Source organism: Hemitrygon akajei, chromosome 25 (assembly GCF_048418815.1).
Source record: "Hemitrygon akajei chromosome 25, sHemAka1.3, whole genome shotgun sequence".
NCBI classification, from domain to species: domain Eukaryota; kingdom Metazoa; phylum Chordata; class Chondrichthyes; order Myliobatiformes; family Dasyatidae; genus Hemitrygon; species Hemitrygon akajei.
Window position 1 is genome coordinate 9,273,500 of NC_133148.1, and position 24,508 is coordinate 9,298,007.

General features: G+C 48.6%; 1 protein-coding gene across 1 annotated transcript in view; it reads right to left on the reverse strand.

Moving 5' to 3' along the window:
* LOC140716186 (homeodomain-interacting protein kinase 4-like) overlaps positions 1–24,508 on the reverse strand; it is a 59,714-nt gene that overhangs the window by 33,120 nt on the left and 2,086 nt on the right. The window contains exon 2 of the mRNA XM_073028826.1: positions 10,971–12,124. Coding sequence (XP_072884927.1) covers positions 10,971–12,124 — 1,154 coding nt within the window. The remainder of the gene's footprint in view (positions 1–10,970; positions 12,125–24,508) is intronic.

Here is a 24,508-nt window from a genome sequence, read left to right on the forward strand (position 1 = left end):
GTTCACAGGGTGGTGAAGGTTGTGGAGGATGAGGAGGGTCACAGGGTGGTGAAGATTGTGGAGGCTGATGTGTTGGGTAAGGAGGGTCACAGGGTGGTGAAGGTTGTTGCGGTTGAGGAGGTTCACAGGGTGGTGAAGATTGTGGAGGTTGATGTGTTGGATGAGGAGGTTCACAGGTTGGTGAAGGTTGTGGAGGTTGAGGAGGTTCACAGGGTGGTGAAGGTTGTGGAGGTTGAGGAGGTTCACAGGGTGGTGAAGATTGTGGAGGATGAGGAGGTTCACAGGGTGGTGAAGATTGTGGAGGTTGATGTGTTGGGTAAGGAGGGTCACAGGGTGGTGAAGGTTGTGGAGGTTGAGGAGGTTCACAGGGTGGTGAAGGTTGTGGAGGATGAGGAGGTTCACAGGGTGGTGATGATTGTGGAGGATGAGGAGGGTCACAGGGTGGTGAAGATTGTGGAGGTTGAGGAGGTTCACAGGGTGGTGAAGATTGTGGAGGTTGAGGAGGTTCACAGGGTGGTGAAGATTGTGGAGGTTGAGGAGGTTCACAGGGTGGTGAAGGTTGTGGAGGTTGAGGAGGTTCACAGGGTGGTGAAGGTTGTGGAGGTTGAGGAGTTTCACAGGGTGGTGAAGGTTGTGGAGGATGAGGAGGGTCACAGGGTGGTGAAGGTTGTGGAGGTTGAGGAGGTTCACAGGGTGGTGAAGATTGTGGAGGATGAGGAGGTTCACAGGGTGGTGAAGGTTGTGGAGGTTGAGGAGGTTCACAGGGTGGTGAAGGTTGTGGAGGTTGAGGAGGTTCACAGGGTGGTGAAGATTGTGGAGGATGAGGAGGTTCACAGGGTGGTGAAGATTGTGGAGGTTGATGTGTTGGGTAAGGAGGGTCACAGGGTGGTGAAGGTTGTGGAGGTTGAGGAGGTTCACAGGGTGGTGAAGGTTGTGGAGGATGAGGAGGTTCACAGGGTGGTGAAGATTGTGGAGGATGAGGAGGGTCACAGGGTGGTGAAGATTGTGGAGGCTGATGTTTTGGGTAAGGAGGGTCACAGGGTGGTGAAGATTGTGGAGGATGAGGAGGTTCACAGGGTGGTGAAGATTGTGGAGGATGAGGAGGGTCACAGGGTGGTGAAGGTTGTGGAGGTTGAGGAGGGTCACAGGGTGGTGAAGGTTGTGGAGGTTGAGGAGGTTCACAGGGTGGTGAAGATTGTGGAGGTTGATGTGTTGGATGAGGTGGGTCACAGGGTGGTGAAGATTGTGGAGGTTGAGGAGGTTCACAGGGTGGTGAAGATTGTGGAGGTTGAGGAGGGTCACAGTGTGGTGAAGATTGTGGAGGATGAGGAGGGTCACAGGGTGGTGAAGGTTGTGGAGGTTGAGGAGGTTCACAGGGTGGTGAAGATTGTGGAGGATGAGGAGGGTCACAGGGTGGTGAAGGTTGTGGAGGTTGAGGAGGGTCACAGGGTGGTGAAGATTGTGGAGGTTGATGTGTTGGATGAGGAGGGTCACAGGGTGGTGAAAATTGTGGAGGATGAGGAGGTTCACAGGGTGGTGAAGGTTGTGGAGGATGAGGAGGTTCACAGGGTGGTGAAGGTTGTGGAGGTTGAGGAGGTTCACAGGGTGTTGAAGGTTGTGGAGGTTGAGGACGTTCACAGGGTGGTGAAGGTTGTGGAGGATGAGGAGGGTCACAGGGTGGTGAAGGTTGTGGAGGATGAGGAGGGTCACAGGGTGGTGAAGGTTGTGGAGGTTGAGGAGGTTCACAGGGTGGTGAAGGTTGTGGAGGATGAGGAGGTTCACAGGGTGGTGAAGGTTGTGGAGGTTGAGGAGGTTCACAGTGTGGTGAAGGTTGTGGAGGTTGAGGAGGTTCACAGGGTGGTGAAGATTGTGGAGGATGAGGAGGGTCACAGGGTGGTGAAGGTTGTGGAGGTTGAGGAGGTTCACAGGGTGGTGAAGGTTGTGGAGGATGAGGAGGGTCACAGGGTGGTGAAGGTTGTGGAGGTTGAGGAGGTTCACAGGGTGGTGAAGGTTGTGGAGGATGAGGAGGTTCACAGGGTGGTGAAGATTGTGGAGGATGAGGAGGTTCACAGGGTGGTGAAGGTTGTGGAGGATGAGGAGGTTCACAGGGTGGTGAAGGTTGCGGAGGATGAGGAGGTTCACAGGGTGGTGAAGGTTGCGGAGGATGAGGAGGGTCACAGGGTGGTGAAGGTTGTGGAGGTTGAGGAGGTTCACAGGGTGGTGAAGGTTGTGGAGGATGAGGAGGTTCACAGGGTGGTGAAGGTTGTGGAGGATGAGGAGGGTCACAGGGTGGTGAAGGTTGTGGAGGTTGAGGAGGTTCACAGGGTGGTGAAGGTTGTGGAGGTTGAGGAGGGTCACAGGGTGGTGAAGATTGTGGAGGATGAGGAGGTTCACAGGGTGGTGAAGGTTGTGGAGGATGAGGAGGGTCACAGGGTGGTGAAGGTTGTGGAGGTTGAGGAGGTTCACAGGGTGGTGAAGATTGTGGAGGATGAGGAGGTTCACAGGGTGGTGAAGGTTGTGGAGGATGAGGAGGTGTTCACAGGGTGGTGAAGATTGTGGAGGATGAGGAGTTTCACAGGGTGGTGAAGATTGTGGAGGTTGAGGAGGTTCACAGGGTGGTGAAGGTTGTGGAGGTTGAGGAGGTTCACAGGGTGGTGAAGATTGTGGAGGTTGAGGAGGTTCACAGGGTGGTGAAGGTTGTGGAGGATGAGGAGGTTCACAGGGTGGTGAAGATTGTGGAGGATGAGGAGGTTCACAGGGTGGTGAAGATTGTGGAGGATGAGGAGGTTCACAGGGTGGTGAAGATTGTGGAGGATGAGGAGATTCACAGGGTGGTGAAGGTTGTGGAGGTTGAGGAGGTTCACAGGGTGGTGAAGATTGTGGAGGATGAGGAGGTTCACAGGGTGGTGAAGATTGTGGAGGTTGAGGAGGGTCACAGGGTGGTGAAGATTGTGGAGGTTGAGGAGGGTCACAGGGTGGTGAAGGTTGTGGAGGTTGAGGAGGTTCACAGGGTGGTGAAGATTGTTGAGGTTGAGGAGGGTCACAGGGTGGTGAAGGTTGTGGAGGCTGATTTGTTGGGTAAGGAGGGTCACAGGGTGGTTAAGGTTGTGGAGGTTGAGGAGGGTCACAGGGTGGTGAAGATTGTGGAGGTTGAGGAGGTTCACAGCGTGGTGAAGGTTGTGGAGGATGAGGAGGTTCACAGGGTGGTGAAGGTTGTGGAGGATGAGGAGGGTCACAGGGTGGTGAAGGTTGTGGAGGTTGAGGAGGTTCACAGGGTGGTGAAGGTTGTGGAGGATGAGGAGGTTCACAGGGTGGTGAAGGTTGTGGAGGATGAGGAGGGTCACAGGGTGGTGAAGGTTGTGGAGGTTGAGGAGTGTCACAGGGTGGTGAAGATTGTGGAGGTTGAGGAGGTTCACAGGGTGGTGAAGGTTGTGGAGGTTGAGGAGGTTCACAGGGTGGTGAAGGTTGTGGAGGATGAGGAGGTTCACAGGGTGGTGAAGGTTGTGGAGGATGAGGAGGGTCACAGGGTGGTGAAGATTGTGGAGGCTGATGTGTTGGGTAAGGAGGGTCACAGGGTGGTGAAGGTTGTTGCGGTTGAGGAGGTTCACAGGGTGGTGAAGATTGTGGAGGTTGATGTGTTGGATGAGGAGGTTCACAGGTTGGTGAAGGTTGTGGAGGTTGAGGAGGTTCACAGGGTGGTGAAGGTTGTGGAGGATGAGGAGGGTCACAGGGTGGTGAAGATTGTGGAGGATGAGGAGGTTCACAGGGTGGTGAAGATTGTGGAGGATGAGGAGGTTCACAGGGTGGTGAAGGTTGTGGAGGTTGAGGAGGTTCACAGGGTGGTGAAGGTTGTGGAGGTTGAGGAGGTTCACAGGGTGGTGAAGGTTGTGGAGGATGAGGAGGGTCACAGAGTGGTGAAGGTTGTGGAGGATGAGGAGGTTCACAGGGTGGTGAAGATTGTGGAGGTTGAGGAGGTTCACAGGGTGGTGAAGATTGTGGAGGTTGAGGAGGGTCACAGGGTGGTGAAGGTTGTGGAGGTTGAGGAGGGTCACAGGGTGGTGAAGGTTGTGGAGGTTGAGGAGGGTCACAGGGTGGTGAAGGTTGTGGAGGATGAGGAGGGTCACAGGGTGGTGAAGGTTGTGGAGGATGAGGAGGTTCACAGGGTGGTGAAGATTGTGGAGGCTGAGGAGGGTCACAGGGTGGTGAAGGTTGTGGATGATGAGGAGCGTCACAGGGTGGTGAAGGTTGTGGAGGATGAGGAGGTTCACAGGGTGGTGAAGATTGTGGAGGCTGATGTGTTGGATGAGGAGGGTAACAGGGTTTTGAAGGTTGTGGAGGTTGAGGAGGGTCACAGGGTGGTGAAGGTTGTGGAGGATGAGGAGGGTCACAGGGTGGTGAAGATTGTGGAGGTTGAGGAGGTTCACAGGGTGGTGAAGATTGTGGAGGCTGATGTGTTGGATGAGGAGGTTCACAGGGTGGTGAAGGTTGTGGAGGTTGAGGAGGTTCACAGGGTGGTGAAGATTGTGGAGGCTGATGTGTTGGATGAGGAGGGTCACAGGGTGATGAAGGTTGTGGAGGTTGATGTGTTGGATGAGGAGGTTCACAGGGTGCTGAAGATTGTGGAGGTTGAGGAGGTTCACAGGGTGGTGAAGATTGTGGAGGATGAGGAGGTTCACAGGGTGGTGAAGATTGTGGAGGATGAGGAGGTTCACAGGGTGGTGAAGATTGTGGAGGATGAGGAGGTTCACAGGGTGGTGAAGGTTGTGGAGGTTGAGGAGGTTCACAGGGTGGTGAAGGTTGTGGAGGATGAGGAGGTTCACAGGGTGGTGAAGATTGTGGAGGTTGAGGAGGGTCACAGGGTGGTGAAGATTGTGGGGGTTGAGGAGGTTCACAGGGTGGTGAAGGTTGTGGAGGTTGAGGAGGTTCACAGGGTGGTGAAGATTGTGGAGGTTGAGGAGGTTCACAGGGTGGTGAAGATTGTGGAGGATGAGGAGGTTCACAGGGTGGTGAAGGTTGTGGAGGTTGATGTGTTGGATGAGGAGGTTCACAGGGTGGTGAAGATTGTGGAGGTTGAGGAGGTTCACAGGGTGGTGAAGATTGTGGAGGATGAGGAGGTTCACAGGGTGGTGAAGATTGTGGAGGATGAGGAGGTTCACAGGGTGGTGAAGATTGTGGAGGATGAGGAGGTTCACAGGGTGGTGAAGATTGTGGAGGATGAGGAGGTTCACAGGGTGGTGAAGGTTGTGGAGGTTGAGGAGGTTCACAGGGTGGTGAAGGTTGTGGAGGTTGAGGAGGTTCACAGGGTGGTGAAGGTTGTGGAGGATGATGTGTTGGGTAAGGAGGGTCACAGGGTGGTGAAGATTGTGGAGGATGAGGAGGTTCACAGGGTGGTGAAGGTTATGGAGGTTGAGGAGGTTCACAGGGTGGTGAAGGTTGTGGAGGATGAGGAGGGTCACAGGGTGGTGAAGATTGTGGAGGATGAGGAGGTTCACAGGGTGGTGAAGATTGTGGAGGCTGAGGAGGTTCACAGGGTGGTGAAGATTGTGGAGGTTGAGGAGGGTCACAGGGTGGTGAAGGTTGTGGAGGTTGAGGAGGGTCACAGGGTGGTGAAGATTGTGGAGGTTGAGGAGGTTCACAGGGTGGTGAAGGTTGTGGAGGTTGAGGAGGGTCACAGGGTGGTGAAGATTGTGGAGGATGAGGAGGTTCACAGGGTGGTGAAGATTGTGGAGGATGAGGAGGTTCACAGGGTGGTGAAGATTGTGGAGGATGAGGAGGTTCACAGGGTGGTGAAGGTTGTGGAGGTTGAGGAGGTTCACAGGGTGGTGAAGGTTGTGGAGGTTGAGGAAGTTCACAGGGTGGTGAAGGTTGTGGAGGATGATGTGTTGGGTAAGGAGGGTCACAGGGTGGTGAAGATTGTGGAGGATGAGGAGGTTCACAGGGTGGTGAAGGTTATGGAGGTTGAGGAGGTTCACAGGGTGGTGAAGGTTGTGGAGGATGAGGAGGGTCACAGGGTGGTGAAGATTGTGGAGGATGAGGAGGTTCACAGGGTGGTGAAGATTGTGGAGGCTGAGGAGGTTCACAGTGTGGTGAAGATTGTGGAGGTTGAGGAGGGTCACAGGGTGGTGAAGGTTGTGGAGGTTGAGGAGGGTCACAGGGTGGTGAAGATTGTGGAGGTTGAGGAGGTTCACAGGGTGGTGAAGGTTGTGGAGGTTGAGGAGGGTCACAGGGTGGTGAAGATTGTGGAGGATGAGGAGGGTCACAGGGTGGTGAAGATTGTGGAGGTTGAGGAGGGTCACAGGGTGGTGAAGATTGTGGAGGATGAGGAGGGTCACAGGGTGGTGAAGGTTGTGGAGGTTGAGGAGGTTCACAGGGTGGTGAAGGTTGTGGAGGATGAGGAGGGTCACAGGGTGGTGAAGATTGTGGAGGTTGAGGAGGTTCACAGGGTGGTGAAGGTTGTGGAGGATGAGGAGGGTCACAGGGTGGTGAAGGTTGTGGAGGATGAGGAGGTTCACAGGGTGGTGAAGGTTGTGGAGGTTGAGGAGGGTCACAGAGTGGTGAAGGTTGTGGAGGATGAGGAGGGTCACAGGGTGGTGAAGATTGTGGAGGATGAGGAGGTTCACAGGGTGGTGAAGGTTGTGGAGGATGAGGAGGTTCACAGGGTGGTGAAGGTTGTGGAGGTTGAGGAGGTTCACAGGGTGGTGAAGATTGTGGAGGATGAGGAGGTTCACAGGGTGGTGAAGATTGTGGAGGATGAGGATGTTCACAGGGTGGTGAAGGTTGTGGAGGATGAGGAGGGTCACAGGGTGGTGAAGATTGTGGAGGTTGAGGAGGTTCACAGGGTGGTGAAGGTTGTGGAGGTTGAGGAGGTTCACAGGGTGGTGAAGGTTGTGGAGGTTGAGGAGGTTCACAGGGTGGTGAAGGTTGTGGAGGTTGAGGAGGTTCACAGGGTGGTGAAGATTGTGGAGGATGAGGAGGTTCACAGGGTGGTGAAGGTTGTGGAGGTTGAGGAGGTTCACAGGGTGGTGAAGGTTGTGGAGGTTGAGGAGGTTCACAGGGTGGTGAAGATTGTGGAGGTTGAGGAGGTTCACAGGGTGGTGAAGGGTGTGGAGGTTGAGGAGGTTCACAGGGTGGTGAAGGTTGTGGAGGTTGAGGAGGTTCACAGGGTGGTGAAGATTGTGGAGGATGAGGAGGTTCACAGGGTGGTGAAGGTTGTGGAGGTTGAGGAGGTTCACAGGGTGGTGAAGGTTGTGGAGGTTGATGTGGAGGATGAGGAGGTTCACAGGGTGGTGAACGTTGTGGAGGTTGAGGAGGTTCACAGGGTGGTGAAGGTTGTGGAGGTTGAGGAGGGTCACAGGGTGGTGAAGGTTGTGGAGGTTGAGGTGGTTCACAGGGTGGTGAAGGTTGTGGAGGTTGAGGAGGTTCACAGGGTGGTGAAGATTGTGGAGGATGAGGAGGTTCACAGGGTGGTGAAGGTTGTGGAGGTTGAGGAGGTTCACAGGGTGGTGAAGATTGTGGAGGTTGATGTGTAGGATGAGGAGGTTCACAGGGTGGTGAAGGTTGTGGAGGTTGAGGAGGTTCACAGGGTGGTGAAGGTTGTGGAGGTTGAGGAGGTTCACAGGGTGGTGAAGGTTGTGGAGGTTGAGGAGGTTCACAGGGTGGTGAAGATTGTGGAGGCTGATGTGTTGGGTAAGGACGGTCACAGGGTGGTGAAGGTTGTGGAGGATGAGGAGGTTCACAGGGTGGTGAAGGTTGTGGAGGTTGATGTGTAGGATGAGGAGGTTCACAGGGTGGTGAAGGTTGTGGAGGTTGATGTGTTGGATGAGGAGGTTCACAGGGTGGTGAAGGTTGTGGAGGTTGATGTGTTGGATGAGGAGGTTCACAGGGTGGTGAAGGTTGGGACAAATGGAACTCTATCACTGTTAAGGCAGCAGGAAGCTGTGAACACGGATGTTCGGGAAACGGTGGAGATGTGGGTGAAGGCAGAATCAGTGGTGGGAAAAGTTATGTTAGACAATAAGATATAGGAGCACAAGTAAGCCATTCGGCCCATCGAGTCTGCTCCACCATTCAATTATGGCTGATCCAATTCTTCCAGTCATCCCCACTCCCCTACCTTCTCCTCATACCTTTTGATACCCTGGCTAATCAAGAACCTATCTATCTCTGCCTTAAATACACCCAATGACTTGGCCTCTCAGGACAACAAATTCCACAGATTTGGCACCCTCTGACTAAAGTAATTTCTCCACATCTCAGTTCTAATTGAATGTCCTTCAGTCCTGAAGTTATGCCCTCTTTTGTCCTAGACTCCCCTACCAAGGGAAATAACTTTGCCATATCTAATCTGTTCAGGCCTTTTAACATTCGGAATGTTTCCATGAGATACCCCTCATTCTCCTGAACTCCAGGGAATACAACCCAAGAGCTGCCAGATGTTCCTCATACAGTAACCCTTTCATTCCTGGAATCATTCTTGTGAATCTTCTCTGAACCCTCTCCAATGTCAGTATATCCTTTCTAAAATAAGGAGCCCAAAACTGCACACAATACTGTTCTTTGAAAAATCTCTGAACAGAAAGTCACGTCGTAGTAACAGATGCAGCAGAGGTGAAGAAATTGAGAAAAGGGAATAGCATTTTTACAGGAGATAGTAGGAAGAGGTATAGTCAAGATAAATGTGGAAATCAGCAGGCTTATAAAAGTTGTCAGTTGACAGTTTGTCTCCAGAGATGGATACAGAGAGCAAGAAGGGGAGGGAGGTGTCAGAAATAGACCAGCTGAATTTAAGTGCAGGGTGGAAGTTGATAAAATTGCTTATCTCAGCACGGGTGTGTGAAGTGACACCAGTGCAATCGTCAGTGTAGCGGAGGAAGAGTAATCGGGGAAGGTGTCGAACGTGGACGGTTCTACGAAGCCAATGAAGAAGCAGGCATAGCTGGGGCCCATGCGAGTGCCCATGGCTACCCCTCCAGTAATGGGGAAATGGGAGGTGCTGAAGGAAAAGTTGTTCAGTTGTTCAACTGGTGAGGACCAGTTCTGTCAGCAGAAGGAGGGTGGTGGTAGAAGGGGATTAGTTGGAAAGAAACGGAGAACTTTGAGGCCTTCCTAATGGGGGAATACAAGTGTATTGAGACTGGACATCCATGGTGACAGGGAATTGAAATGTTACTGCGGAGACTGAGGGCATGAAAAGTGTCACAGGTGTAGGTGGGAAGAGACTGAGCCAAGTGATACGGAATGCAATCGATATGTGAGAGCACTGTGGGGCACAGTGGGGCAGGAGCAGGGAGAAATAATGGGCCTACCCTGACTGCCCGGTTTATGGATCTTGGGTAGAAGGTAGAAGCGAGCCATGTAGGTAAGGGGACTACGAGATTGGTGACAGTAGATGGGTATTCTCCAGAGTAAATGAGGTCAGCAATGGGGTCGGAGTTAGTTCCATCATGGGCACTAGCCTTCCCATTATCCAGGATAGAGTGAAGTCAGAGAGAAGTGCCGTCCATCATTAAGGACCATCATCACCCAGGGCATGCCTTGATCTCATTGCCACCATCAGGGAGGAGGTACAGAAGCCTGAAGGCACACACTCAGCTTCTCCCCCTCTGCCTCCTGATTTCTGAATGGGCACTGAACCCACAAACACCACCTCACTACTCTTTTTCTCTCTTTACACACTACTTATTTAACTTTTATATATCTTGCTGTGATTTTATTTTTATTATTCTGTATTGCAATGTACAGCTGCTGCAGGACGACACATTTCATGACACATGCTGGTGATGTTAAACCTGATTCTGATTCTGCTTATCTGAAAGATTTGCTTTCACCCCCATTTCTATCTGCTCTGACTGCAAACCTCATAAATCAGGGTTGTATTCTCACGCTTCATAACATCCAGACTGGCTGAGAGGTCGGAATAATTAAGGATCTCTCAGACAGCAGGGATTTCAAATCTGCATGTGGATCATGAAGTTATGTCAGAGCTGGATCCAGGGCAGAAAGTCCTAAATCTAAACAATGAGAATCAAAGCCTGCAGATGCTGGAAATCTGAAATAAAAACTGTAACTGCTGGAAGCACTCAGCAGGTCAGGTAGCGTCCATAGAGAGGGAAGTAATGCTGGCAATAATAATAACAAGGGGTCTTCGACATGAAACATCAGCTCCGTATTTCTTTCCACAGGTGCTGAGTGCTTACAGCATTTTTTCTGTTTTTGTTCCAAGGTCCGGTGAAGAAACGGAGACTGCTTTGAATGCAAATCCAAAGCCAAAGGTCTAAACGCACATTCAAAATCAAAACTGGTGAAAGGGATTGGGATCTGAAAAATGGAATTGGTTTGGGATTCATTTAAAAGAGAGGCATTGATAACATATGTTTATGAAAGTATTCAATGCCACTGTAGCATGGCGGTTAGTGCGACACTATTAATTCTTGGGGCATTCTGGGGTTTGGAGTTAAATTCCAGTTCCATCTGTAAGGACCTTCTCCCCGTGACTGTGTGTGTTTCCTCCGGGTGCTCCGGTTCCCTCCCACAGTCCAAAGACGTACGGGTTAGTAGGTTAACTGGTCATTGTAAATTGTCCTGTGTTTAGACTAGTGTTAAATAGGTGGGTTGCTGGGTGGGAAAGGCCTGTTTCACACTGTATCTCTAAAATTGAAATTGTTACTGGGCACAGAAACAGGCGTTTCACCCCACGGAGTCCGAGTGCTACGATGGCACTAGAAACAGGAATCAAATCAGATAGTGCCAGAACACCTGGCAGGCCAGGCAGCGTCTGTGGAGAGAGAAATGGAGTCAGCGTTTCAGTTCTGGTATCCGTTGTCAGGACTGGGAAAGAGTTTTCAGTAGGTGAGAACGAGGAATGGACAGAATGAAGGGAATATCTCAGACAGGGTGAGACCAAATGAGTTAATGAAGACAGTCGGAGTGTCAGTTAACAGTTTGTTGTCTTGGTATGGCCAGGACCTTACCTCAGGATCTAAAGGCTCTTTATGGAGCATGAGCTCCTCAACTCTCTTCACCTCTTGTGCGAAGGAAGGAGGAGCCGGGAAGATGGCCTCCACGTCTTCCTCCTGCCAGCCGGAGATCTCCGGCTCAGGCTCCTGTCCAAGCAGGATCACGTTGCTAAATGTCGGATCTGACATGGAGTGGTGAGGAGCCTTCTGCTGTTTCAGCCTGCACAGGCTGCCGTAGTAACCCGAGGCCGACTCGTTCCTGGGCCGCTGCGTGGAGTGTTTGGCCCTGAAGCAGGCTGCATGGTGGTACGAATGGGACAGGCAGCTGGGATTGCCCGCCCTGGAGGTGGAAGGCAGATACCCAACGTTATCTGCTCCCTCGGCCCACGTGCTGACGCCAAACTCCTGTCCCGGCTCCTCGATAGTCAAGCTATCCATCTTGTCGATTGCCCTCTGCATCGAGGCAACGCTAGGGATGTGGTGGGCCTGCCTACACGCGTAGTAATCGGAGCCGGTGCAGTAAGTCTTGTCGGCCGTGTTGTAATAATGTTGCTCGGCCAGGACCAGTCTGTCACCATTGAGGGCCGCGTTGAGCGCCTGCACAGACAGGTCGTAGTACTCGGTGTGCTCGTGGGTCATTTTGAGCTGCTGGATGGTGACAAAGGGATGCTTGAGGGCGGCGCTGGGGGTGATCCTCTCGTGGGAGTCCAGGGTTAGCATCCTCTTGATGAGTTCCACCATGTTCTTGCGGTCGTGGAACTCGGCGATGACCTCATCATCCGGGAAGGTGTTCTTGGTGACGTGGACGGTCTCCAGCTGGTCCAGCGATTTGAGCATGTACTTCCTCCTCTCCATAGGCTGAACCATGGTCTCTGCCTGATAGTCTGAGGCACCCTTGAGCTGCCACTGGGAGCCAGCGTGCTGGCACGGGCAGTGGCGGAAGAACTGGCAGGCCTTGGTGGCGGCGTTGAGGAGCTGGTCCTTCGGCAGCCCCTGCGTTTCCACGATGTAGCGGATCTGGTCGTACTCGCTGTTGCCGGGGTAGAGGGGCCAGCCCAGGTGTAGCTCTGCCATGACGCAGCCCAGTGACCACATGTCCACCTTCTCACAGAAGGGAAGGCCAAGGAGAATCTCGGGAGAGCGGTAAAACCTGGACTGGATGTAAGGCTCTGCGGGAAGGCAGAAAGAACAGGTCAGTGACGAGGGAAAGGGGGACATCCCAACAAACGTCTCACAGGCCGAGTCCTGAGGGTGTTGTCCCTGGTCAGGACTGCCCAGATGAGAAAAAAGTTTTATTTTCAAAACCCTAATGCACAAGGTATAAATGCCATGACTATTAGCACACTCTGGTACAACACAATTAATGTAAGGTCATGTAAAGCTGAGGTAACATAAATCATGCAATTCACACAAAATGCTGGAGGAACTCAGCATCTATGGAGAGGAATACACAATCGAGGTTTCGGGCCAAGACCCTTCATGTGGACTGGGGAGGAAAGGAGCAGGGCCCCCCCCCCTTCTCGGGGGGAGGGGAAGGAGCACAAACTGGCAGGCTAAGCCAGTTGAGGGGAAGGGTGGGTGGGTTTCAGGGGAGGGAAATGAAATAAGAATTTGGGAAGTGATATGTGTAAGAGGTAGAAGGAATCTGATAGGAGAGGCCTATTATTAAGTTATGCAATACTTAGACAACAGAATAAACAATATCAATGCAAGTTGAGAGAGAAAAAAGGAAGTTGTTTCATTGGCTCTTCCATGGGTCATCTTGACAGCAAAGTGCATGCATCAGGATGCTGTCTATCAACTACAACTCGATATTTAATACTATCATCCCTCCAATCTAATCAATAACCTTCAGAACGTTGATCTCAATACCTCCTTGTGGAATTGAATTCTCAGCTTCCTCCCTTGCAGACCCTAGTCAGTTCGAATTGGGAACATCTTCATGAGTACAGGTACACCACAGGGGTGTGTGCTTAGCCCCTGCTCCACTTGCTTTATACTGTGTGGCTGAACACAGCTCCACTGCCATATTTAACTAGCGACACCACTTTGTAGACAGAATCAAGGGAGGGAGATTGAAAACCTGGCTGAGTGGTGCCACAACAACAATCTGTCACTCAATGTCAGCAAGACCAAGGAGCTGATCGTTGACTCCAGGAGGAGGAACCCAGAGGATCACAAGCCAGTCCTCATTGTGGGATCAGATGCTGAGAGGGTCGGCAACTTCAAATTCCTCAGTGTTATCATTTCAGAGACCTGACCTGGGCCAAGCCGTAAGTACAATTATGAAGAAAGCACAGCGGCACCTCTACTTCCTTAGGAGTTTGCAGAGATTCGGCATGACACCTAAAACTTTGATAAACTTCTATAGATGTGTAGGGGAGAGTATATTGACTGGCTGCATCACAGCCTGGTATGGAAACAGCAATGCCCTTGAATGAAAAATCCTACAAAAAGATGGAAATGGCCCCGTCCATCACAGGTAAAGCCCTCCCCACCATTGAGCCCTACACAGAGTGTGTCACAAGAAAGCAGCATCCATCATCAAGGACCCTCACCACCCAAGTCTTGCTCTCTTCTCATTGCCTCCATCAGGAAGACAGTACAGGAGCCTCAGGACTCACACCACCCAGTTCAACCATCAGGCTCCTGAACCTCACTCAAATTCACTTGTCCCATGACTCAAGTGTTCCCATGTTCCTACAGATTCACTTTCAATGACCCTTTATCTGATGTTCTTGATTTTATTTATTTATTGTTATAACTTTTTTCTTTCTCTTTGGATTTATACATTTGTGGCTTTTGCACACTGTTTGCCCAGTTGGTCAGTTTTTCATTGATTCTATTATAGTTATCGGGTTTACTGAGTATGAATCTGAGTAACCCTAACCCTAACCCTAACCCTAACCCTGAATCTCAGTAACCCTAACCCTAACCCTGAATCTCAGTAACCCTAACCCTAACCCTAACCCTCACCCTAGCCCTAACCCTAACCCTAACCCTAGCCCTAATCCTCACCCTAGCCCTAACCCTAACCCTAACCCTAACCCTAACCCTAACCCTAACCCTAACCCTAACCCTATCCCTAACCCTCACCCTAGCCCTAACCCTAACCCTAACCCTAACCCTAACCCTAACCCTAACCCTAGCCCTCGCATTAGGTTTCATGATCACCATATTAATGTCCTGTAAACTTAACCAAAAACAATTAAATACCATTTCTGCATTTTCATTGTCTGGGTATTTTGTTTTCTGGGATTAGTTACCATGTCAGTATCTCCAGCTGAACTTCGTCTTTTTGTGTGTTTTCCATCAGTCTGTGGGTTTGTATTGCCATGCTCCTGCTCTACCCCGGCCCCTGTATCACTGAGTAGTCCGTCTCTCATCTGTTTCTCATTATTACCTGTGTCTCATTGTGCTCCACCTATCATCTGCCTCTCTGTTTATTGCTCAGTGTATTTCAGTCCTGTGTTTTCATCTGTTTGTTGCCAGATTGTGCCAGTGAGTTTTCCTGAGCCTTTCCAGCATCTGTCTGTCTGAATATCGACTCTGCCTGTTTCCTGATTCTGGCTTTTGGATTTCTCTGGAACTTTAGATCTCTGAACTTTGACACTGACTTTGTTGCCTCTCTGGGTTTGCTACTCAAGGAATATCACTGTGCGCACAGTACTAGGTCTGCAATTGGGTCCCTGCTCCAGCATCCTGGCATACTATTAACAAAGCTAGGACTTGTTGCCTATTCATAAGTCCTGGTTTTGTTCAAGGGAACTAATCCTAGAAAACGAAAACACCGTGACAGCCAAAATGTAGAAATGCTCTGTGACATGGGCCTGATTCTGAACCTGTGTCTGTGTTTTGAATTGTTTAAACAGCAACTTGTGTTGAGAACTTTCAGCATGATGGCCCCCATTGTTCGCCGTCAAACATGGATGTTGAGATCTAGCTGTCGAAGTCGATACAGAAGCCAGGGCAGTAAGGAGAGGCATCACAATAAACAATGTAATGAAAAAGGCACAGGATCATCGTCTCTGTCAGAGGTAAAAACAGATACTCTTGGGCAGACAATGCTTCTGATTGGTATGGCAACAACTCTGCGCAGGACTACAAACTGTGAATGTCGCTCAGTCCATCACTCAAGCCTGTCTACCCTTCAATAACCCTGAATAGTCTTCCCACTGCCTCAGCCAATGTAGTCAAAGACCATATAACAATTACAGCACGGTAACAGGCCATCTCGGCCCTTCTAGTCCATGCCAAATGTTTACTCTCACCTAGTCCCACTAACCTGCACTCAGCCCATAACCCTCCATTCCTTTCCTGTCCATATACCTATCCAATTTTTTTTTTAAATGACAAAATCGAACCTGCCTCTACTGGAAGCTCGTTCCACACAGCTACCACTCTCCGACTAAAGAAGTTCCCCCTCGTGTTACCCCTAAACTTTTGCCCCTTAACCCTGAACTCTGCAAGCTTTGAAAACCTACTTCATTATCCACAATGTCACCTATCTTAGTATCATCTGCATACTTACTAATCCAATTTACTACCCCATCATACAGATCATTAATGTATATGACAAACAACATTGGACCCAGTACAGATCCCTAAGGCACACCATTAGTCACTGGTCTCCAACCCGACAAACAGTTATCCATCACTACTCTCTGGCATCTCCCATCCAGCCACTGTTGAATCCATTTCAATACTTCAATATTAATACCTAACAATTGAATCTTCCTAACTAACCTTCTGTGTGGAACCTTGGCAAAGGCCTTACTGAAGTCCATATAGACAACATCCACTGCTTTACCCTCGTCAACTTTCCTAGTAACCTCTTCAAAAAATTCAATAAGATTTGTCAGACATGACCTTCCACGCACAAATCCATGCTGACTATTCCTAATCAGACCCTGTCTATCCAGATAATTATATATACCATCTCTAAGAATACTTTCCATTAATTTACCCACCACTGACGTCAAACGTACAGGCCTATAATTGCTAGGTTTACTCTTGGAACCCTTTTTAAACAATGGAACAACATGAGCAATATGCCAGTCCTCCGGCACCATCCCCATTTCTAATGACATTTGAAATATTTCTGTCAGAGCCCCTGCTACTGCTACACTAATTTCCCTCCAGGTTTAGGGAATATCCTGTCAGGACCTGGAGACTTATCCACTTTTATATTCTTTAAAAGTTCCAGTACTTCCTCTTCTTTAATCATCATAGTTTCCATAACTACCCTACTTGTTTCCCTTACCTTACACAATTCAATATCCTTCTCTTTAGTGAATACAGAAGAAAATAAATTGTTCAAAATCTCCCCCATCTCTTTCGGCTCCACACATAGTTGTCCGCTCTGATTCTCTAAGGGACCAATTTTATCCCTCACTATCCTTTTGCTATTAATATAACTGTAGAAACCCTTTGGATTTATTTTCACCTTACTTGCCAAAGCAACCTCATATCTTCTTTTAGCTTTTCTAATTTCTTTCTTAAGATTCTTTTGACATTCTTTATATTCCTCGAGCACCTCATTTACTCCATGCTGCCTATATTTATTGTAGATATCTCTCTTTTTCCGAACCAAGTTTCCAATATCCCTTGAAAATCGTGGCTCTCTCAAACTTTTAACCTTTTCTTTCAACCTAACAGGAACATAAAGATTCTGTACCCTCAAAATTTCCCCTTTAAATGACCTCCATTTCTCTATTACATCCTTCTCATAAAACAAATTGTCCCAATCCACTCCTTCTAAATCCTTTAGCATCTCCTCAAAGTTAGCCTTTCTCCAATCAAAAAATCTCAACCCTGGGTCCAGTCCTATCCTTCTTCATAATTATATTGAAACTAATGGTATTGTGATCACTGGACCCAAAGTGCTCCCCAACACATACTTCTGTCACCTGATCTATCTCATTCCCTAACACTGCCCCTTCTCTAGTTGGTACCTCTATGTATTGCTGCAAAAAACTATCCTGCACACATTTTACAAACTCCAAACCATCCAACCCTTTTACAGAATGAGCTTCCCAGTCTATGTGTAGAAAATTAAAATCTCTCACAATCACAACCCTGTGCTTATTACAAATATCTGCTATCTCCTTACAAATTTGCTCCTCCAATTCTCGCTCCTCATTAGGTGGTCTATAATACACCCCTATAAGTGTTACTACACCTTTCCCATTCCTCAATCCCACCCAAGTATCCTCCCTAGACGAGCCCTCTAATCTATCCTGCCAAAGCACCGCTGTAATATTTTCTCTGACAAGCAATGCAACACCTCCCCCTCTTGCCCCTCTGATTCTGTCACACCTGAAGCAACGAAATCCAGGAGTCTTTAGTTGCCAATCACACCCCTCCTGCAACCATGTTTCACTAATTATATTTCCAGTTATCAATCCATGCTCTAAGCTCATCCACCTGTCTTACAATGCTCCTGGCATTAAAATAGATGCATTTAAGGACCCTTCCCATCCCAAACCTTCAAATGACAAAAGGTTGACAACATACAACACCAGGCTCAAGGACAGCTTCTATTCGGCTGTTATAAGATTCTCCATACTGTGATCCCTGCACTTTCTGTGGACCACCTCGATCTATGTAATGGTCTGTCCCACTGGCGTGCAGATCAAAGCATTTCACTGTACATGTAACAATATAAACTGGTTCTTGCTGGCTGTCAGCACCCTGCCTCTGTTCCTCAGGACAGGGACTTTGGCCCAACATCTTCACCGGTCAGAACTGGGGTGTTTAACACAGTTCTGCACTTCCACAGAGAATGGAGCCAACGTGCCAAGACTGAGACAGAATTCTGCAAAGAAAATAGGCTGGAAAGCTGGAGGTGCACAAATACACCTCATGATGACCATCTCCAACAGGAGTCCAACCATCTTCCAGTAGCTCAGTGGCAGTGCCACACAGAATTAGTCTTAGAGCATTACAGCGCGGAACCAGATCCTTCGGCCCATCTACACAATGCTGGCTCAATTCTCTGCCCAGTCTCATCTACGTGCACACAGATCATATTGCTCCAAACACTCCCATCCACATATCTATCAAAACTTTTCTTAAATGTTACAATTCAACCCACGTCTATCACTTGTGCTGACAGCTTGTTCCACACTCACATCACTCTCTTCTGCATGAAGACATTCCCCTCTAGATTCCCCTTATTTCATCTTTTACCCTAACCCTATGGAGCGAGATACACCAGCTAGCTGAGTGGTGTCACAGCAACAACCTTGTACTCAATGTCAGTAAGACCAAACAGATGATTGTGGACATCAGGGAGGGAAAGACGATTCTCACAGAGATTTCAGGAAAGAGCAGTTTCTGGTTCCTGGGAGTCGATACCTCTGAGGACCCGACCTGGTCCCAACATATTGATGCAACTATAAAGAAGGTAGAACAGCAGCTAAATTTCATTAGAAGTTTGAATAGATTTGATTTATCACCTAAAACACTGGAAAGCTTCTACAGATGTACCACGGAAAGCATTGAGACTGGCTACATATGCACAGTGGCACAATTAGTTTGCTTTGTCATGGAAACTGGCCTCGTCAGTTCCCAATGAGGGGTGCCTCAGAAAGGTGGTGTCCATTATATAGACCCTCGCCACCCAGGGCCTGCCCTTTTCTCACTGTTACCATCAGGGAGGAGGTACAGAAGCCTGAAGGCACACACTCAGCGATTCAGGAACAGCTTCTTCCCCTCTGCCATCCGATTCCTAAATGGACATTGAACCCACAAACACTACCTCACTACTTATTTCATTTTTGTTTCTGCACTACTTATTTTAGCTATTTCATATACACATATATATTTACTATAATTGTTTTTTCTGCATTTATCAGTACTGCATTGTGCTGCTGCCACAAAGTTAACAAATTCATGACATACGTCTGTGATATTAAACCTGCTTCCGATTCTCTGGTTCCAGTCTGACCCAACCTGAGGGGGAAAAGCCTTCGTGACTTTGTACACCTCTGTAAGACTGCCACCATAAATAAACTGGGAAACCCCACTGACCACAATATTGACAGAAACAATCACAACAGTGGCACCTCCACAAGAGCAGGACGGAGACTGGGACTCACCTCCTACCACCCCCATTACAAGGCACGTCAGGAATGTGACGGAATGCTTTACATTGTTCTGTATATGTGCAGCTCCAGCAACTCTCAGCAAGCTTGACGCCAACCAAAACAATGCCACCCACTTGGTTGGCACCACATCAACCATCCTAAACATTCATCCCTCCAACACTTGTGTAGTGTGTACCAGCTGCAGACTGGGCCATTCCCAAACCTCCAAGGACAAAGACAACAGGTGCAAGGAATTGCTGGAACATGCAGCTTTCCAACCAAAGTCCAAAGTAAACTTATTATCAAATTGCATATCTATATCACCATGCATTACCTTGAGATTCATTTTTGAACAGGCGTTTACAGTAGAATAAAGAAACACAATGGAAATTTACGAAGTCTGACCAGAGTGCAAAAGAGGCAAACAGCAAATACAAACAAAAACTAATAATAATAAATTAGTAAATAATACTGAGAACATGAGTTGCAGAGTCTTTGAAATTGAATCCATAGGTAGTGGAATCAGTTCAGAGTTGAGGTGAGTGAAGTTATCCACACTGGCTTATCAGCTTGTTGGTTGATGACTGTTCCTGAACCTGGTGGTGGCAGCTGCAAGAAAAGAACCAGGTCACACACCATCCCGGTTTGGAAGTACAGTATACAACTTTTCTTCTGCCATTCCCTGGTCTAAATCCTGCAATTCCCTCTGGAACACCTTCACCAGAAGGGCTGTGGTGGTTCAGGGACACAGCCCGATCCTGCCTCTTCAGGGGCAGTTAGGGATGCTCAATACATGCTGGCCTTGCCCACAGTGCACAGACCCTGAAAACTATACAGACCAAAGTGCAACACCTCAAAATCTTTCTTTCCCCTGCCCCCCAAAGTGTCACACTATAGCAGTAATCAAAATCACTGAAATGTCGTGACATTTTTTGTTTTTGTGGCAGCAATGTAGTGCAAGACGTGAAAAACTACTATGCGTTACAATAAAACTTAAAATAAATTAATTTATTTTAAGACAGTGGGCTGATGTTGGTGGAAATGTTATCTGATGGTGAAGCAGCTCCAAGACATTGAGTGTGGGTTTCAGGCTCCTGTGCTTCCTGCAGTATTCAAAGCTTATTCTATAATAGTTCCAAATTCTAACACAGTCGTCTCTATCCAGAAAGCACTTGAGCCTCTGAGGCACCCAGCAGTCCCAGAATTTCCCAATTGTAGCCCTGGACGTGTAACCCCAGAAGAGGAGGGCACAATCATTTCAGGCAGAACCCTTGGTTGCCCACCACTGAAGCCATTGATGGGCAACTTGGCCAGGCCCAGGAGCAGACGGACCAGGAAGGAGATACCGCCATTGCTGCACCGGATGATTGAAGATCAGGAACGTGGGCTGTAGTGCAGCCAGGACTTGAAAAATAGCTCCTTCAGGTGTTCAACTCGAGGCTGCAACCTCTCACGCTCCTCATTTACATGGTTCGCTGGGGAGTCATAGAGGAGTACAGTACAGAAACAGGCCCTTCAGCCCATCTAGTCCATGCTGAAACCGTTTAAACCACTTACTCCCATCAACCTGCTCCCAGACCATAGCCCTCCATACCCCGACTATCCATCTGTCTATCCAAGCTTCTCTTAAACGTTGAAATCAAGATCTGATAAAGAGTATTGACTCGAAACATCGACTGTTTATTCCCCTCCATAGATGCTGCCTGAACTGCTGAGTTCCTGCAGCATTTTGTGAGTGTTGCTCCAGATTTCCAGCATCTGCAGATTTTCTCTTGCCCAATCAGCTGCCTGGTGGCCACAAATAGGCACACGGTGGGCTCAATCTCTCAAAGCTGGGCTCCAGAATCGGCAGCCATTAACCAGCGTTCTCGGGTACCCGAACACGGCCAGTCTGCACCCAACGCACGCTGAAGGGTTTCTGGGTTAAATGGTCACTGTACGTCACCCCTAGGGTGTGGGTGATTAAGAGGAGTTGAAGTGAAATAAAATGGCATTACTGTAGAAATAACATAAGTGGGTGATTGATGGTCAGTATGGCTTCAGGGAGCTGAATGGCCTGTTTCTGAGCAGTGCTACTTTATGACAAGGTATTTTTGACAGGAAGTTGGGTTGCATCAGGTGGGGCTAAAGTTGCATTGCACTGTCCCATCCTGGTTCCATTACTATTTCAGAGAGTCACAGACTACAGTCAAAGTTCAAAGTAAATTTATTAGCAAAATGCTTACATGTTACCTTATACTACCTTCAGATCCATTTTTTGCAGGCATTTAAAGGAAAAAAAAGAAATTCTACAGATTTTTTTCAAAATGCTACATCTAAACAAAGACTGACAAACAATCAATGTGCAAAAGACAAACTGCAAATAAAAATAATAGTGAGAACAGGAGGTGTACAGTGTCTTTGAAAGTGAGTCTGTAGGTTGTGGAATCAGTTCTGAGCGGTGGAGAGTGAAGTTATCCATGCCGGTTCAGGAGTCTGATAGCTGTGAGCTAATAACTGTTCCTGAACATGGTGGAGTGGGGCCTAAACCTTTTGTGCCTCCTGCCTGAAAGTAGTGGAGAAGGTAGATATCCAGGCATGTCCTGTATGGTGCCTTCTTTGATGATGGCCATTGCTTTTTTACGGTAGCACTCCATGTCAAACGTAGAACATAGAATAGTACAGCACATTACAGGCCCTTCAGCCCACAATGTTGTGCCGACCCTCAAACCCTGCCTCCCATATAACCCCCCCACCTTAAATTCCTCCATATACCTGTCTAATAGTCTCTTAAACTTCACTAGTGTATCTGCCTCCACCACTGACTCAGGCAGTGCATTCCACTCACCAACCACCCTCTGAGTGAAAAACCTTCCTCTAATATCCCCCTTGAACTTCCCTCCCCTTACCTTAAAGACATGTCCTCTTGTACTGAGCAGTGGTGCCCTGGGGAAGAGGCACTGGCTGTCCACTCTGTCTATTCCTCTTAATATCTTGTACACCTCTATCATGTCTCCTCTCATCCTCCTTCTCTCCAAAGAGTAAAGCCCTAGCTCCCTTAATCTCTGATCATAATCCATACTCTCTAAACCAGGCAGCATCCTGGTAAATCTCCTCTGTACCCTTTCCAATGCTTCCACATCCTTCCTATAGTGAGGTGACCAGAACTGGACACAGTACTCCAAGTGTGGCCTAACTAGAGTTTTATACAGCTGCATCATTACCTCGCGACTCTTAAACTCTATCCCTCGACTTATGAAAGCTAACACCCCATAAGCTTTCTTCACTACCCTATCTACCTGTGAGGCAACTTTCAGGGATCTGTGGACATGTACCCCCAGATCCCTCTGCTCCTCCACACTACCAAGTATCCTGCTATTTACTTTGTACTCTGCCTTGGAGTTTGTCCTTCCAAAGTATACCACCTCACACTTCTCTGGGTTGAACTCCATCTGCCTCTTCTCAGCCCACTTCTGCATCCTATCAATGTCTCTCTGCAATCTTCGGCAATCCTCTACACTATCTACAACACCACCAACCTTTGTGTCGTCTGCAAACTTGCCAACCAACTCTTCTACCCCTACATCCAGGTCGTTAATAAAAATCACAAAAAATAGACATCCCAGAACAGATCCTTGTGGGACACCACTTGTCACAACCCTCCAATCTGAATGTACTCCCTCCACCACGACCCTCTGCCTTCTGCAGGCAAGCCAATTCTGAATCCACCTGGCCAAACTTCCCTGGATCCCATGCCTTCTGACTTTCTGAATAAGCCTACCGTGTGGAACCTTGTCAAATGCCTTACTAAAATCCATGTAGATCACATCCACTGCACTACCCTCATCTATATGCCTAGTCACCTCCTCAAAGAACTCTATCAGGCTTGTTAGGCATGATCTGCCCTTCACAAAGCCATGCTGACTGTCCCTGATCAGACCATGATTCTCTAAATGCCCATAGATCCTATCTCTAAGAATCTTTTCCAACAGCTTTCCTACCACAGACGTAAGGCTCACTAGTCTATAATTACCCGGACTATCCCTATTACCTTTTTTGAACAAGGGGACAACATTCGCCTCCCTCCAATCCTCCGGTACCATTCCCGTAGACAGCGAGGACATAAAGATCCTAGCCAGAGGTTCAGCAATCTCTTCCCTTGCCTTGTGGAGCAGCCTGGGGAATATTCTGTCAGGCCCTGGGGATTTATCCATCCTAATGTATTTTAACAACTCCAACACCTCCTCTCCCTTAATATCAACTTGCTCCAGAACATCAGCCTCACTCATATTGTCCTCAACGTCATCAAGTTCCCTCTCATTGGTGAATACCGAAGAGAAGTATTCATCGAGGACCTCACTCACTTCCACAGCCTCCAAGCACATCTTCCCACTTTTATCTCTCATCGGTCCTACCTTCACTCCTGTCATCCTTTTGTTCTTCACATAATTGAAGAATACCTTGGGGTTTTCCTTTACCCTACTCGCCAAGGCCTTCTCATGCCCCCTTCTTGCTCTCCTCAGCCCCTTCTTAAGCTCCTTTCTTGCTACCCTGTATTCCTCAATAGACTCATCTGATCCTTGCTTCCTAAACCTCATGTATGCTGCCTTCTTCCACCTGACTAGATTTTCCACCTCACTTGTCACCCATGGTTCCTTCACCCTACCATTCTTTATCTTCCTCACCGGGACAAATTTATCCCTAACATCCTGCAAGAGATCCTTAAACATCAACCACATGTCCATAGTACATTTCCCTGCAAAAACATCATCCCAATTCACACCCGCAAATTCTAGCCTTATAGCCTCATAATTTGCCCTTCCCCAATTAAAAATTTTCCTGTCCTCTCTGATTCTATCCTTTCCCATGATAATGCTAAAGGTCAGGGAGCAGTGGTCACTGTCCCCCAGATGCTCACCCACTGACAGATCTGTGACCTGACCCCGTTCATTACCTAATACTAGATCTAGTATGGCATTCCCCCTAGTCGGCCTGTCAACATACTGTGACAGGAATCCATCCTGGACACACTTAACAAACTCTGCCCCATCTAAACCCTTGGAACTAATCAAGTACCAATCAATATTAGGGAAGTTAAAGTCACCCATGATAACAACCCTGTTATTTTTGCACCTTTCCAAAATCTGCCTCCCAATCTGCTCCTCGGTATCTCTGCTGCTACCAGGGGGCCTATAGAATACCCCCAGCAGAGTAACTGCTCCCTTCCTGTTCCTGACTTCCACCCATACTGACTCAAAAGAGGATCCTGCTACATTACCCACCCTTTCTGCAGCTGTAATAGTATCCCTAACCGGTAATGCCACCCCTCCTCCCCTTTTCCCCCCTCTCTATCCCTTTTAAAGCACTGAAATCCAGGAATATTGAGAATCCATTCCTGCCCTGGTGCCAGCCAAGTCTCTGTAATGGCCACTACATCATAATTCCATGTATGTATCCACGCTCTCAGTTCATCACCTTTGTTCC